General features: G+C 39.4%; 1 protein-coding gene across 1 annotated transcript; it reads right to left on the bottom strand.

Annotated features, from left to right (window-relative positions):
• Positions 1 to 318: 318 nt before the first annotated feature.
• LOC110826579 (protein O-linked-mannose beta-1,2-N-acetylglucosaminyltransferase 1) lies at positions 319 to 15,532 on the bottom strand. The gene is made up of 14 exons (XM_022057347.2): positions 15,373 to 15,532; positions 14,191 to 14,287; positions 13,497 to 13,630; positions 12,543 to 12,722; positions 12,127 to 12,343; positions 10,990 to 11,117; positions 10,252 to 10,322; positions 9,319 to 9,579; positions 7,950 to 8,151; positions 7,238 to 7,428; positions 6,426 to 6,534; positions 6,037 to 6,108; positions 5,845 to 5,954; positions 319 to 5,130 (listed from the first exon to the last, which is right to left on the bottom strand). Exons 1-14 carry the CDS (start codon positions 15,514 to 15,516, stop codon positions 5,061 to 5,063), a joined length of 1,986 nt encoding a protein of 661 aa, XP_021913039.2. The 5' UTR covers positions 15,517 to 15,532; the 3' UTR covers positions 319 to 5,060.
• Between the last annotated feature and the right edge of the window lie 464 nt (positions 15,533 to 15,996).

Below are 15,996 nucleotides of genomic sequence, written 5' to 3'. Positions count from 1 at the left end.
TATTAATTTTATAATTAGTTTCTATTTGATACATAGTAAAAGCAATCAGTGAGTTTGATTGGAATGATATAGGGTTGATATCAGAAAAGTCAGTACTCTGGTTGGACAGGAATCAAATCAGGTACTTACCAAATGGAATTCAGAAGCTTGGTAATGATTTCTGAATGATAGATGGTGTAACAAGAGCAAGCTTGCACTAGACTGCTTTGACATCTACAAACTTCACATGAAACAGCTAAATTTTGTACCAGGCACCAACGTCTATTATGAACCACACAAAAAGGATTCAGGTATGCATTTAAAAGAATACAGTCTGAATTTATGGTACAGAGGGGAGACTTTATTCCATATGAAAATAAACTTTCTTTTGCTGAAAAATCCTACCTTTCAAATACAGCTGGATAAAAATATTATTAAATATTATACACAAAGTTTATATTCAACTCAGTTCATAACATTAAACTATCATAGCTATAAATCTCTCTGATCCAGTACACAAGAACAGTATCACACAGCAGCCAATGAAAAATACCTCAGTCTGAGAGAGACCACACTCCAAAGCAAAATACAGTACGTTGAAGCCAGTTTCATTCAGTTGAGAGTAAGCCACTTTAACTCTGATAAATATGCATGTACATTTACATCAAAATAAAAGTAGGCCAAGCAGAACACGGAAGTTATCCAGGCTTCATCTAGGGACTGTACAGATATTTCCTTTATTTTTAGGACACTACAAAATGGCACTGATTTTATTTATTCAGGTTAAAGAGATTTCTGTCTTCTGGGTTCTTGTGCCATGTAGTATGACCTCTGAAACGTTGGTAAACATCTACCATACTACATGGCGCAACAACCCAGAAGACAGAAATCTTCATACTCACCGCTGTGAAAACCTCAAATCATACATATTCAGGGTAATTTGAAATTATATACTAAGGATTTTTCACTTGCAAAACTAATGGAACAAAGTTGGACATCCATTTCAGTGTATTTGTTGCTGTGGTAGACCAAACAAGATCTTATTACTAAACAAATTTGTGAACACCCAATTAATTCGGAACTGTTGATTAAATTTAATATTGCTGGAAAAAATCATCAATATTGAAAACAATCTCAGTAAAATAGGAAACAGACCTGACTAATAAAATTGTTAAAATCATCACCATCTCTTACAAACTCTTCACGTCCAATGAGGAGTCATTCTTAAAAATTCAATGTCATGCAAATATTAACAGAAGAAATCCACTGCTCTGAAATGACATGATTATAAAACAGAAAATGAGAATTACGGCTGGCAGAATGGGTCTACTATTTAATATGGGTAGCAAATCCTTGACGTGTGGGCTATGTTGGGGACATGGGTTGAGGAATATCAGAAAAAAATTCCATGTCAAAACAAGCATAAATGCCTCACTGCAAATAACATCAACATAATCACTCTCAACTTACACTGCACTGGAAATTAATCTTTTTTTAAAAAAAATACTAGACTAAAAATTTCACAGAAATTAAAAACTTATTTTTAAGATTAAAGACCTCATATACTGTCATAAATGATTTTAAGCAAAGTGTTACTTAATAAATCCATCACATTCTGCCAGTTATAGCACTGAGGATATTCATGGCCCTTTAAAATTCCAAGAGATCCATTACACACGAATGCAGTCTCTTAATCGCACTTCCATCTGCTTACCTTTTTAATCTCACGAACAAAACACAGCGAGCACAAAGAAGTCCACGCTGCTACTGAACCTTGATCAACCAAGCACCACTGTTTACATATTATCCAGACAGTTGTGCATAACGCTACACCTCGCAGACAAAGTCTGGCTGGCAGCGGATTAAATCCCCTACATCCAAACATAGAGAATAACTGCTGCACTTTCGTTCAGACTGCATTAAAATAACAGCCATCTCGTGACAAAAACTGTGTTATTTTGCCGTGGAGTGCATGAGTAAAATGTTCTGGGAGGATTCTTCAGCATGTTTTAAAATCTTTTCTTTAACAAAGATCATTCTTCACATGGTCCAATACAGTAAAAATTCAGCTCAAACATTAAGAATCATCTGTTGTGTCGCTGATCAATGAACAAAAATGTCTTGCTGAGATTCCAAGTATTGTGTGAGAGAGTGTCATGCCACAAAAACGTTGATATGCGACTTGCTTGCTGTTCTTTAAAATCCGATAATTAAAGAAACATTATTTAATAAAACAATGAAAGCATTACATAGGAGAGATTTCTCAGAATATTCTTTGAAAGACCAAAGAATTTTCCCAGCTACTTTCATACTAAGAAGAAATATCCCTAAGATAAAAACACAGTACAATTCAAACATAAATTTATTTTAAAACTTGTAATCTACTCCTAACTATCCAACGTCCGTATAAATGTGCCGTTTATGCAATACGGAAAAAATTAAAATGAAGTTGTGATAGTGGTGACCCCAGAAGCAAGGAATGCAAGCGAGGCTATGGTGGTGCCTATGGTGGGGTCTGGCAGAATAAGCATTTGATGAGAGTCTGGAGTTAATTGGTTGGTGAATTCGTCAGGAATCTGGCTTCAGTCGCTGTGAAGATGTTTAACATTTAATTAACTTTATAATGACATTTTACAGCTGCTATAAGCTGTATTACTGTTTAACAAAAGAAAGGTTCATTGCCATCAACTTTTATGGGTCATAAACTAGTCTAGTTCATAAAATATTACGGCACGATAATACCTACTCTGCACTACTTTCTGCGTATTGTCACCCGACCAGCTCCCATCCTCCACTTTCCAGTACCACCTGCTTTTAGGCAAGCATCACTGCGTCCTCTACATGTACTGTCAGCCCCTACAACAAACTGATTACATTTAATTTTGGACAAAATTTTTTTTCGTTAAACACCGACTACATTAAAGAATGTTTAACAGAAAGGCTGTAGCATTTATGAAGTTGAACAATTTACTTTACGACACTATTCACACACTGGATTATTGGACAGAAAATTACCATCAAATAATCCAAATTATAAGGCCTATAAAATTCCAAAAACTGGTTAAGGTACAAGAATTGACTTACGATTCAGATAGTGTCTCAGTTCTCAGATCACGACAATTTTGAACTTGTGAATGTGCCTATGAATATATCATCAGCAAGAGTTTCCCAATTTCAAAACTACGTAGCTTTTTTACTTATATTTGGGTGAGATTTGATCATAAATAACATAAGAAAAATTAGATTAAATCCTTTAAATGATAAAATAAACACAACAGCTTTGAGAGTAGTGGTAAAGAACATAAATGCAAAGCAGGCATGTAATGAATTTAACATCTTTGTTCTGCTTCTCTGTTCAAAGAACTACGCTCATATACTTTTAAACATTTCGAAATTGCATAATGACAAAAACGTTCTGAAGATTTATGAACACAATACTTATTTGTATAAACACACAGTCTTCATGTAGGTTTTAAAATTTCAAAATAAAAGCTCTAAAATTAAGAGAAGTTCAGTAAAAAAATTAAAGAGTTCCAAAAGAGAAAATCTGCCCCATCTATAGACACGTCAATCTCGCATCAGTGCAATGTTTGGGAACGACATAGATTTTTACTGCTCACACAGTTTATAGTTTCTATTCCATCGTGCTTCCACATCATGAGTTCGTAACACAAATAATTCAGTTCACAGACATGTGCGCACAGATCGCTGAGCCTTACTCCCGTTTTGAACTTCAGTACTACGTTATACATCAAAAGGCACCAAAGCAAAGGCCACTTTACGCTTGATATAAAGTTTTCAGTAATGCAGTTTGAAACAAGGATAAGCACAATGGCCTACGTCACACAATTCATAACGGCAAAATTATCTCGAGACTTTGTCTTTATTAGAAAACAACATTTTTGAGAGTGCCCCTTGGCAGGTCAACAGTTTTAATGTTCGAAATCAAGCCGAGAGATCCCGATCGGTTGTGACGACGGCCGGCCATAACCTGATGAAGAAGGATTTGGATTCGTGTCCCGTGCAGCATAAATAAGACATCCCGTCATTTTCCCACATGAGCTATGAATCATGAAGACTTGAACTTTTGTCAGCCGTTGTTTGATTTAAGATTGGCGATACAGTACATTCTGAAAGTTTGCAAGACTGTGAATATAGTGCCTACATTCAGAGACCTTCCGCTGAAATTTCGATGGTCATAACCCACTATTCATTATTCTCTTATTTTAAAAGCAGTTTCAATTTTAATTATTTACATTGTGTTAAAGACCTAACTGAAAGACACAAGCCAGACGGCCCATTTTTGGCCACAGGGGATATGGAATCTTTGTTGGTATCACTGAAGTGTTTTAACATAAAATATCCCTGATCGAGTGCAAGTGATTACAAATTAAATCACTGCCTTTCCGGTCAGCAATTAAAATAATCCACCTCCAGCCCACTAGAAATTGGCTAGCTAAATGAGTGAAACAATTTCAGTCACGTGAGATTAGCAGTTATCACGGCGACGAATATGAAGATGACCGTCTTCTGGGTTGCAGCGATGTGTAGTCCGGAAGATGTTTACCAGACTACACAGCGCAAAAACCCAGAAGGCAGCCATCTTTAGACTCACCGCTGTGAAAACCTAAAACCCATTATCTGTTTCAGTCAGTTTACGCCACAGTAAATCGCAATGTGCAGAGCACCGACCAACCCCAAGTCAAATTCTAAGAGTGGGTTATGTAGCACAATAACAAATGAGAAGGACACTGTAGCGTTAGATATCTATGTTTTTGTGGCACAGCTGTTCCTCTCCCATTTCTAGAGGCATGCATTCACTTACACACTTGGCATTCTTGTAAACATGCATACATCTCGCTATTATTGTCACACAACATAAAGAACACATTAACGTATCAGCGCACAGTTTTGGCATCTTATGAATTACAAAGACAAGGTTTCTCGACGGACACGGAAATTATGTGTGTGATCCATCAAGCGGTCAGCAGCTTCTGCCTGCTGGACAATGGGCGCAGCTCGCAGATGACTTGGTATTATGGCAACGCTGGACAGCAGAAACTCTCCAGTACTCAGTCCTGCTACCTAACTTTAGTCTTACGTTTCTGAGGTTCCAAGTAAATTGGAGTGATATTCGAAGGTTTGTATTTCCTGAAAAGTGAGATTTGAAACATGTCACGTAAAGGCACATTCAACAAGGAGTTTAAAAAATGTCTCTACCGCTTAATAACACTGCAAACATTATTTCACAAATGGTGTTTGCCAAGTAATGAAACAGTAGTGGACACACATCAGTTTTGCACTGAAACGTCTATGACGACCTCGTAACCAGATAACGGACGGAACAAAACAGGCGCAGAAACTGACGGCAGCACAGGAAATAACTTTAAGTACAAGATTACTCACATATTTTCAAGAATAATTACTAATTCTCAATGCACTGCACATTTTTTGACTTATTCACTTATGTACGTGCCATCATCATATCTCCGTATTTAAATCTGACCCTCCCCACTACCTGTAATTTACTTATTTCAAAGTGAATACTTGATTTTATAACTTCCCAAACCAATAATAAGGACGTGTATTATACACAATTAAATGCAGTAACAGAATTCATATCTGTGGTGTTTATTATGTTTGATACTTAAATTTTGGTGTGTCCATACTGGAATTAAAGTAAATAATACTTAAAATGGAAACGTTAAATAATTATTCAGCTGTCAAGATATTCTCCATGCAATTCACAAAAATTAAATTGTCCACACAACATTTTTGCATAAGACATCAATACACCAAAAGAAATTATCGTATAACAACCGGTTTAAGGGAACATGAGCGTATTTCTGTATTTTCTGCACTTACGCATATTCTGAGTTTGGAACGCCGATGACAAGCATTTCGCTGCCCTTCAAATGCATTCTCCACATGCTTTTGTGATAACCCCGAGCATCAAGATCCCAAATCTTGAAGCACTGAAATAAAAATAAAGAATTTGAAATACAAAATTTCAATTTTGCTTCCAATATACACGGCCGTAAAGTCTTGTGAACGTACCTTGGCGACTTGCAGCCACGTTACAAAATCCTTTGGTTCTTCCATTTTGATAAACATGATGTTGACTTCGCCCTAAAATAAAATACAGTTACCATGTTATTTGAAGAGTGACATAAGTTTGAATTAATCAAGGAAATACTTAAGATCAGCAAAGATCTACTTCAGAAGCACTAAAAATGCAACCGCCGTCACTGACGTGTTACTACGTGGATTTACAAATGGGTGAGAAAGACTTAAAGAAGAATTCAAAGAATTAACGTCTGTCACAGTGTATTAACTGTAGAGAAGCTGAACAGACGCAGATGTGAACTAGGCTCATTCTGAACAGAGGGACTCGAGGAAATCACGGGAAACGTCTCAAAGATCAGACAGATTCCGGGCGTCCTGACCTTCTTGTCTGGTACGAAGTTCTCTTCACATGGTGATTTGCTGTGGTCCAGCACCGTGCCCCGTTTTATCAAGCTGACTATCAGCTCCTCATAGTTATTCTTCTTCACACTAAAAATAAGCATTCGTCAAATATCATACTCCTTCAAACTGTACAATAGGCAAGATGATGTTGAAACTGGTAATTTATACATTACATTTATTTTTCTCAAAAAACAAACATAATCAAAAGTATTACCGCAATTTTTTAAAAAAATTTCCCTCGTAATTCCACAACTTCAGTACTTTTAGTGTTTATATCCACGGAATACAAATATTCTGAAGCAGTATTTTCTGAACTATAAACTGAAAATTTCATACGATCATCAGAATTAGCTATAATATTTTTCCAGGTTAGTGAATAAAAGCCGCACTATCACCGATACACATAATACATTGGAACAGTTTCTTAAAATTAATGCTAATTGCAAGAGATATGAAAACCCTCACAAAATGCCGAGTAGTAAACACTCATGGTCAATGCAACTGTAATGCGCATCGTCTGCCACCAATGATGTACCTGTCACAAGGATTTACTGTGCTGGATAACGTCATGTAGACGACGCAAAGCTCCACATACTTTCAACCGCAACTCTACACGGAGGTGGATGTGCCACTCCGTACTCCAGCTACTTTAACCCCAGAAAAATAATAAGTAGTATTTGCTGATCAGGAGTTACAGTCATCAGATGATAAACTTGATGACTAACGCACCAAGGTTCATCACCTTCTCATCCTCTCTTACAGTATCAAGAGGTAATTCTTATAAAGTCACCTGTCCACATTCTTGAGCTCGACACTGGGCTGAGTATTGAAGGAATGTTTTTTAAAGTAGACGTCTTGAAAGTACGAGTTCATGTTAAGACCCGAAGATCCGAAGTGGTAAGTCCGAGACACGTCCGGAATCACGCATTCCCTTCCCTTCCGAACCTCGGGTAGACGCATCCACATGTCCCAGTCCCACATCTTGAAAACAAAGTACGGAACTGTCAGCGGCAATCCTCCCATTAGAACGGCAGATAGAAAAAAATACAAATATTTTTCTCTGCTCTCCCAAACAGCGCACATAATTTGCATTTTATGTTCAAAACTTGCTTCATGCATAAATCTATAGCAGCGTAGCTAACCAACTGTAACAGACGCCATACTTCGCTGAGTAATAAATTTCTTCCCCTCTTCAATATATTCAAGTAAATATTTACCTCTTCTAAGATATTATCTTATGTTACGTACTGTCTTTTGTGTAACGGGTTGTTTCAGACAAAAGCACAACTTCAAATTAATTTAAAGTAATGATTACAATGGCCAAAATTAAGTTTTAATAACAACTTTAAGTGTAGACAAGCAAAATTGGTACTTCTAGAAAGATTAAACACGTAGACAGATGGATGGGCAGGCAGAGATGAGTCCCCTTTCACGTAGGCCATTTTACGCACTTCGTGCAAAACAGGAATATACACTAATCAGAGAAAATTAGTGATGCTGGCCTTGTCTGGAGTTGGCCACTTGAATTCCAGTTCATCCTTATACAGAGATCTCTTGAGAAGCCATCCCAGGCCCGGCATCGTCTCGACGCGATACAGCAGACTCGGGTCGTCGCTAGTGTGTTCGTACCCCTGGTCGTTCCATGCCGAGATGCAGTATATCATCTCATCCTCCTCCAGCAAGCGCAGGGTCTGACTGAAGTAACTAGAAAACCAATTATTACCGATAAACCACAACGCTGATGGAGTACTTCTAAAAGAGTAAGATCCACTCACGAGGACACCGCGTACAATGGTCTCCTCCTTATGAAATCAAAATAATTTCATCCAGGAACCATTAATTACATGCACGATACAATAAATTGCTGCTTAAGAGGTCTTCGGCAAAATAGCATTTTGGGTCCATAAAACGCCCTTCTGTTGGAACATTACCAACATTTTAATGACTTAATATGTTTCTCTGTCACATTTTTTCCATTATGACATTCATACCAAAGCCTCACTCATCTGAACAGACAAAAGCTAAACGCGGTTCAAACGTTCGCCAATCAACTTTAGTTCTCATGCGGGTTGCGTAATTCCATTCGTGTTTCTGAGGTTCCCTCAAGTCTCGTATTCATATTATGCAAGCACGCGTTCTAAATTTTATCTCAGTAATTACAGTGGATGTACTTACTACCTTACAAACACAGAACATTCCATAAATCCAGGGCCACAGGAGCGGCCAAAGTGCGTGTTGATTCCTGTTTCAGGATGTTCCATACTAAACAGGATTTATTAAACAGGAAGTTGAACTAAAGGTCTCTTATGCATTTTAAATTGTAAAAATATTTATTGTTGTTCCTTTATCTCATATGTGATTTTTTCATTATTCATTCAAAATTTGGCACTCGTTAGAAAAATATTTCAGAAATTATGGCAATTTTTGTGGTCAAATTCCTACTACAGGGTAAAAGTTCAAACCACGTTTATTACTGGATTAACGGGTTAAGAGGGTTTCAGTGAAGAATTGATCATTATATGTTATATAGTTCAAACGTTATGATAAATAAAGTGTTTTAGAGCAAAATTTAAATGGCCACCACTCCTCGCCAAGCAGCGCAGAATTTAAATTACCGCAAAGACGGGTTAAGGGCAGAACTGCGCGGGTGCAAAGTGCCGAGTACGGGCCAGCAAACCGAAGTGCTATTGTGAATAAGTGAAAAAATGCATCTGGAAGAAGAACGGAACAATTATTTCAAGACTGTGATTTGTAAACTGGTAAGACATTGATTAAGGAAACAGTTAATTTCAGAATGAACAGAATAAATTGATCTTCGTACATAAATAGACAGCGAAAACACGTACATCCATCTGGACCTCAAAGACTCACTTGAAGAAGTCTGGTGATACATCCAAGTCCTCCTCCAAAACTATGGCATGCTTGGCGTTCGGAAATATGTTGAATGTGGCGGTGAGCGTCGCTTTGTAATGCTGTGATATTCGAGCGTTCTTAACTCCGATCGGTGTATGCTGAATTCCTCGCAGCCCGAACAACTTGGTGACTTCAAGAGGTTCCTCAAAGTATCCGTCAATAAACACTGTTATCATTTCTGGGTTTGCTCCGTGCGCTGACAGCAAAGATCGTAACATCCTGCGACAACAAAGAAGCAGAAGGTCTTAGAAGTTGCTGACGTATTTGGTGAGCGATTGGTCTCGCTAATCATATTCCCTGCTGTTTACTAGTATCCCTCTGTGCATTCGACTTTGTTCACCGTCAATAAGAAATTTGAAGATTTCTGTCTTCTGGGTTGTTGCGCCGTGTAGTCTGGTTGATGTTAACCAACGTTTCTGGGGTGACATTCATCGCCCTGATGACGGAGGCAGTATGACCTCTGAAACGTTGGTTAACATCGACCAGACTACACGGCGCAACAACCCAGAAGACGGAAGTCTTCATACTCTGATGACGGAGGCAGTATGACCTCTGAAACGTTGGTTAACATCGACCAGACTACACAGCGCAACAACCCAGAAGACGGAAAATCTCCTCCGTCACTACCTTTTGTAATTCGTTGTTCATCTGTGGATACCACATAATTTGAAAAACAGAAGTGCACCGCTAAGAATGGCTCATCTGAGAGGTCAAGTTGGCATTACGTCACTTGGGGCTGATGTACCAAGCATTTCTGTGAATCCTGAATTAGTCTGACAGTTTTTAAAATTGAAATTAATGTTTTATAAAGTGATTCCAGCACATGCTGCAAGAACAGCGATGTTTCGAAGAGAAGAAAAATGTGCCAGAATCAGTACCACATTTACTTACCTATACAAGTAGTGAGGCCTGTTGCTGGCTATAATTGCGACAGGCACGTCATGAACTTGGTTATTCAGAACCTGGAAACAGGAGAAGATCGGGAAGTTTCTGATCTCCAGTACACACACAAAAACATGCACGTGCAATTAGTTAAGTTAAGTTAGGTTAGGTTAGGTTAGGTTAGGTTAGGTTAGTTTAGGTTAGGTTAGGTTAGGTTAGTTTAGGTTAAGTTGGGTTAGGTTATGTTATGTTAGGTTATGTTATGTTATGTTAGGTTAGGAAGGTAAGGTTAGCTTAGGTTAGGTTAGGTTAGGTTAGGTTGGGTTGGGTTAGGTTATGTTAGGTTAGGTTAGGTTCCCAAACTTTGTCACTACAGGATCCCCTTTGTGTGAAGATTTACCACCCAACATCATATTTTTCCAAAGTATAATTTAACAAATATCTTTCTCTCCTTCCACACACATTCTTCAGTTGTAATGTAATGGTCCTAAATGACAGAAATTCATGTTTAATCAGTTCCTTTTTTTAAAAAAAACCTTTTAATTTAGGTTTTTAAATTTTTATAACATACTCGCAAGAATTTAACACTGACAGATACAAGACTCAGTAGACAGGCAAAACTGATGTCTTATTCAGCAGCCTACAAATAACAGGCCACACTTACGATCTAGAACAAGCGCAAAAGCGTCTTCTTTCCAAACTATCAATGAGCAAAAAATTAAGCATTCAACCAGACACAGAACTTACTGGTTCAGGGTTGAAAATCAGTGGGGCAGGGTCTGTGCAACTACACACGCTCCCATACCCTTCGATATGGTTACAGAACTCCCTTCGTCGTCGGTTTTCTTCCGTATCCGCCCAGTCACACTCGCTGTCTGCAAGCAGTTACATCATTTCAGCAATTAGCAACACCGAAATGACTGAAACATAAACTGTATCTAATCTACAGAAACATGGCACTTGTGAATGTGCGTCAGAGTCTGGGTGAGAACTACGTCTACGAGTTATGTCCGTAGAATAATCTATTATTCAATTCAATTAAATTCAGTTCCATCTGCCAACAGCTAAGAGCCTATGACATGTAAACACCAATAAATACAAACATTAAAATTAAACCAAATACCAATGATAACTTTTCCAAAGTGTCCCCAAATGATCCAACAAAATATTCCTACATTCACCTGAAATCCTTCTTAAATCCAACACTAGTTTCACATGCCTCTGGTCCAGTTAACGTAGTGACAAGAGTTTAACATCGCACTACTACGCGGACACACGCATTTGCTTAGAGCCATTTAATAGTAGTTATGACACAATAATTTTTATCGCTACACTTTCCGACTGCGATTTATTTATTATTAACAACCTTTGAGGTTATTTTAAATAATAAACTGTCAGGTTTACGTCACGTGGTCATGACGTCACACATCCAAGGTCGTGTCAGTAGCACAAAAGACGCTGATGTAACACTTCACACGTATTTGTGGGAAGCTGAGGCAGTGGTTTGCGAGGGGTGAGGGGATGAAGAGGGGTGTGATTTTTAGGTGAGGGCAGTAAACTCGGTAGAGCACTGAGTTCTGAATAGAGAAACTGGTGCACATAGAACACTTATGTTAGTGGGAACTAGCAAAAAAAAATTATTTCTCTGAACATCACATAATTTTCTTCTTGTCATAATGGCTCAGATTATTATTGCATTTGTACTTTTTGTATTAGCTTTATTTTTTATTTAGATTCTTTCTGGGCGTTTGCCTGTAACTGAATTTCTCGCCACTCTCAGGCCCTTCAACAAATTAAAGAATTAGAATGAATTCAATTACTGATGATTTGTTTTTGTTCAATGCAAGACAAGATCTGAACAATTAAAAGTTAATGCACATTTACCTTCCACTGGTACAAGAGGAACTTCCGTACGAAGAACTACGGGAGCTCCCCAGGTGTTGAACTCGGTACTCTTGCTATACGATTCTCCGAACATCTTTGCGCCTTTCTGCGTCGCCATTGCCCACATGTCTCTCCAGCCAATAACCTGCGCTCTCTTGGACCCAAGTCGTTTCAGGAGGTCACGCGCGGGTTGCTTCATCTGAAACGTCCCTTCGTCCTGCAATTGAAACAGAAATTGAAAGCCATCTGATATTACGTAATCAAGTCAAACACAAAAGCGTTGAAGAAACTGTAATAAAGTGCGTGCGTCCAAACATTTCTGTTGCAGTGAAGGCAACACAAGTGACGCCTAGGCACTGGTGACATCTATTAAAGGTTTCCCAAACTCTGTCAATCGGCAACTTGGTTTTCTATACCTTTATGGCAAATATGATGATTCTCCCATCAGACACCATGTTCAGGAACAGCGCCATCGCCTCGTCTTCGTGTGGAGAGTACGTGTCAAACGTGCGTTGCGCCATGACACTCCCACTGGCCTGGTTCAACACCAGAACGTGGATGCCCCGTCTCTTGTGCTCTTCATCGTCTTCCAGGATCTAGCAAGCTACATTTACATTAAATTTCTCTCATTGCAGTTTATTAGCTTTGTAGGCAGGAACATTACCGGTAATTCATTTCATTTGACGCCATCGGAAGACTTGGTAGTCGGCGTGGCAATGCGCCAAATGCAGACTTCAACCCTCACCACTGACAAGATTCAATGCCGATGCTTTCAATGTTTCAGAAAAATACACACTCAGGCTACGCCCACCATCTGCCCTCTGCAGCTAATTAAATAATAATTAATCAGATTATGAATTTTAATCTTCTTACGACACACTTCTGCTTGGAAATCTCTAATTAGAGACAGACTTTCCCAGAAGTGATGCCAAATTTTTATTTTTCTAACATGAATGCAAACTCTGCGTCATTTTCACAAAGCTTTATCTATTCCGACTTGGAATCAGTCACAGAAGGCTGCTGTTGCGCAATTCTTAAGACCATCAAACTCGCATTACTAAACGTCTACGAAGTTCGACTTGTGATTCAGAAGACAAAATTCTTCTCAACAAATTTTCAGGCACTGCAACACTCTCATGGTTCGAAAAATGAATTAACATCAGAGACAATTTTACCAGAAGTGTACAACACGCTCCTAACAACGGCCAGTTTAGTCCTTCGCACGACAAACAAAGTTTTGGACGTCCAACACGTCACGACCAGTGGCTCCATTTATAAAAATATACAGATAAGCCTCGTTCCTAGTTTCTCGCTTTTAACGAGGTTTTTCGTATAAAATGAATGAATTCAGAGCCACTCCTGCGACTTACCGTTGTCCCGTCGACAGACACGGACACTTTGGACTGACTGCTGACGACCTCAATGGCGAGGGACTTGGGCTGGCTCTCCTGCAGCCTCAAGTTATTCCTCCGGTTCTTCCCATCAACCAGTTCTTCACCACCCCCTGAAAATACAAAAACAAACATGGGCCTTGCGTCTAAGTGACTCTCAGCGACTCAGCCATTCCACCAAGTTTGGTTCTGTTAAATTCGGCCTTTTCAGTTTGCATTTTCAAATAACTTACTTGATAACTACAGCATCTGAGCCCATCAATCATCGACTTTTCAACAGAAATCGAGCCGTTCATATTTAAATTAAGTAGGACGTGAGGTTCACGCAGTGGCGAATACGAAAATGGCTGATGTTGAAAGTTCGTTATAATAAGTCCGAAATTCAAGTTTCTTTATCAGATAAACATATTATTAAAATGTGCACCTTCATCTTGAATACAAACTGTGAATAAATGCACGACCATCAAAACCGTTTAAACAGCTGCAGGAACTACTTTTCAGTAATGTGGCGGTTACTCACGGCCGCTCAATCCGTATCCGAAGTGCCAGGACCGGCCCAGTCCTTAAACAAGCGCGCACTCTCGACTGAAACGCTGCATCAAATAGCCCAAAGACTGATCAATCAATGACCTGGAAGTTGTTTGTAAGTCGGAACATGAAATGATTCTCTCACCTGTTGTCAGCACCTCATCGTGAAGACGTCTGCTCGTGTCCAGGATGAACATGATATTAATGCCGATTGTAATGAGCAGGACCACAACCAACAGCCCCTGAAACGAATAATGAAAAAGACCTGCCATGTTCACTCGTTCCTGCAAATGTGACATCTCGTTATGTATCCATCCACCCGTGTTTAAGACTTGCTTTCCCTGCACTACTTTTCTGGTTATTGCGCGTAAATGATATAGATTAAAAAGTACTAAGTGTATAGTGAGTCCCAGAAATTAATTTCAACATATCTCTCTTACAAATACTGTCAGAGTTTTGGAACCTTTATTTTTAGCATTTTGCCCTCACTGAATGAACCAAGTTGGAGACAAATCTTCACAGGGACTTACGGACTCGCGCCCTGAACGGCCAATCGACTCCTCTGGTCACGCAAACAGAAGAACATCAGTGGGAAGGAATTCAAGGGGTGGAGGACTGGGGGCTGACAAATCTAAAGACTATTTTCTCAATAATTCGAGAGATTTTCCCATGAGTCTTGTTACAGAATTATCCCCATTCGAAAAAAACATTGCCTCTTTTTGTGAATGAATTATGACACAAGTTCTCTCTTGCAGAGACCTCTGGGAAGACCAAGGCGTCGGTGGGAGGACAACGTTAGGGTGGACCTTAGGGAGATAGGAGTCGATGCAGCTAGTTTAGGATGGAGCGGGCTTCTGTGAACACGGTGATGAGCCTTCGGGTTTCATAAAGAAAGTGGACTATTATTCCTTGTCAAGCCGAGTAACATTTCCTGCATAAATTTACATAAAATTTTGGAAGTAAATAGCCAGGACAGTATAACCAAAATATCCGACATGGACGAATTAATGTTAACACGTTTCGGTTATTTAAGGTTATTTCTAAATTAAAAGTGTCGCACATTCCCACAGCAAAAGTACGAAAACATTCAGAAGCAGACGAGGATGACCAATGGCGAATGGTATTTCTCTGCTCCTATAAATCAGAATATGTAGTCATTTAACATCTCAGGCAATGGATGATATTAGAGCATTTGTTGCAAAGTCAAATATCGAACATCAGAGACTGGGAGAAAAGTCACAACTTCGTGCGTGTCTGGGGGCGAGAACTGAAGCCAGACTTCTCGAGCACGCCCAGACGAAGCCAGAGTCGTCTTCGTCGTACGTACTTGGAATATCTTCGTGAGAACACGTCGTCTTCCGAGGGGCCGGGCGATGACCGCCTGCGAGTTATACCACCCGCCTCGCTTCGGGACGAAGGGCTGCGCGCGTGGGATTGGCTGCCAGGACTCCATGCCTGAAGGCTCACACATCACCAGTCTCGAGCACCTGCAGGCAGAAAGCACTCTGAAACAACGTGCAAATGCGCGTGGCCCACGAAGATGAGGTCAGATGCACGTACGAGCCACAATTACTGCCTACTTAAGTCAGCGTCTCAGTGAAACGAAACGATTGAGTCATGGCAACAGAAAGAATCATGAAAACGATTCCAGCGATGAGTGGAGTTCCAGCCAGAAGCTCCCAGCGGCAGATCGGACGTGCTGCAGGCTACAGGACAAAATTCGCGTATGATACGCTTGGCGTTTGTTCCTTTGGTTAACACTTTTGGGGCCAATGACAATTTCTTATGTCCCACCTCTTATCAAAATTCAGCAAAATTTAATTTTGTATTTATTGGGTTCCGTATGATTCTAATTAAAAATATCGATTTATTTCCTTAAAACTGCATTGACCAGTTGATCTTTGTAATTGTGAAGCGTCGTGTTTTCTTTGCGGTACGGACTGGACTCATT

The sequence above is a fragment of the Zootermopsis nevadensis genome, unplaced genomic scaffold, assembly GCF_977971745.1.
Source record: "Zootermopsis nevadensis isolate Lab colony 2312 unplaced genomic scaffold, Znev_1.0 Znev_ptg000061l, whole genome shotgun sequence".
NCBI classification, from domain to species: domain Eukaryota; kingdom Metazoa; phylum Arthropoda; class Insecta; order Blattodea; family Termopsidae; genus Zootermopsis; species Zootermopsis nevadensis.
The sequence above is the reverse complement of the archived record's forward strand: the minus strand, read 5'-3'. Positions and strand labels throughout refer to the sequence as shown.

Bases quoted from the DNA above. Each gene is read 5' to 3' on its own strand.
- LOC110826579 (XM_022057347.2), bottom strand. From the start codon at position 15,516: ATGTGTGAGCCTTCAGGCATGGAGTCCTGGCAGCCAATCCCACGCGCG. The intron at 12,723-13,496 runs GTAAGTCGCAGG...GTAGCTTGCTAG, and splicing joins TGTCTGTCGACGGGACAACG to ATCCTGGAAGACGATGAAGA. The intron at 8,152-9,318 runs GTGAGTCTTTGA...TTGGTTTTCTAG, and splicing joins GTATCACCAGACTTCTTCAA to TTACTTCAGTCAGACCCTGC.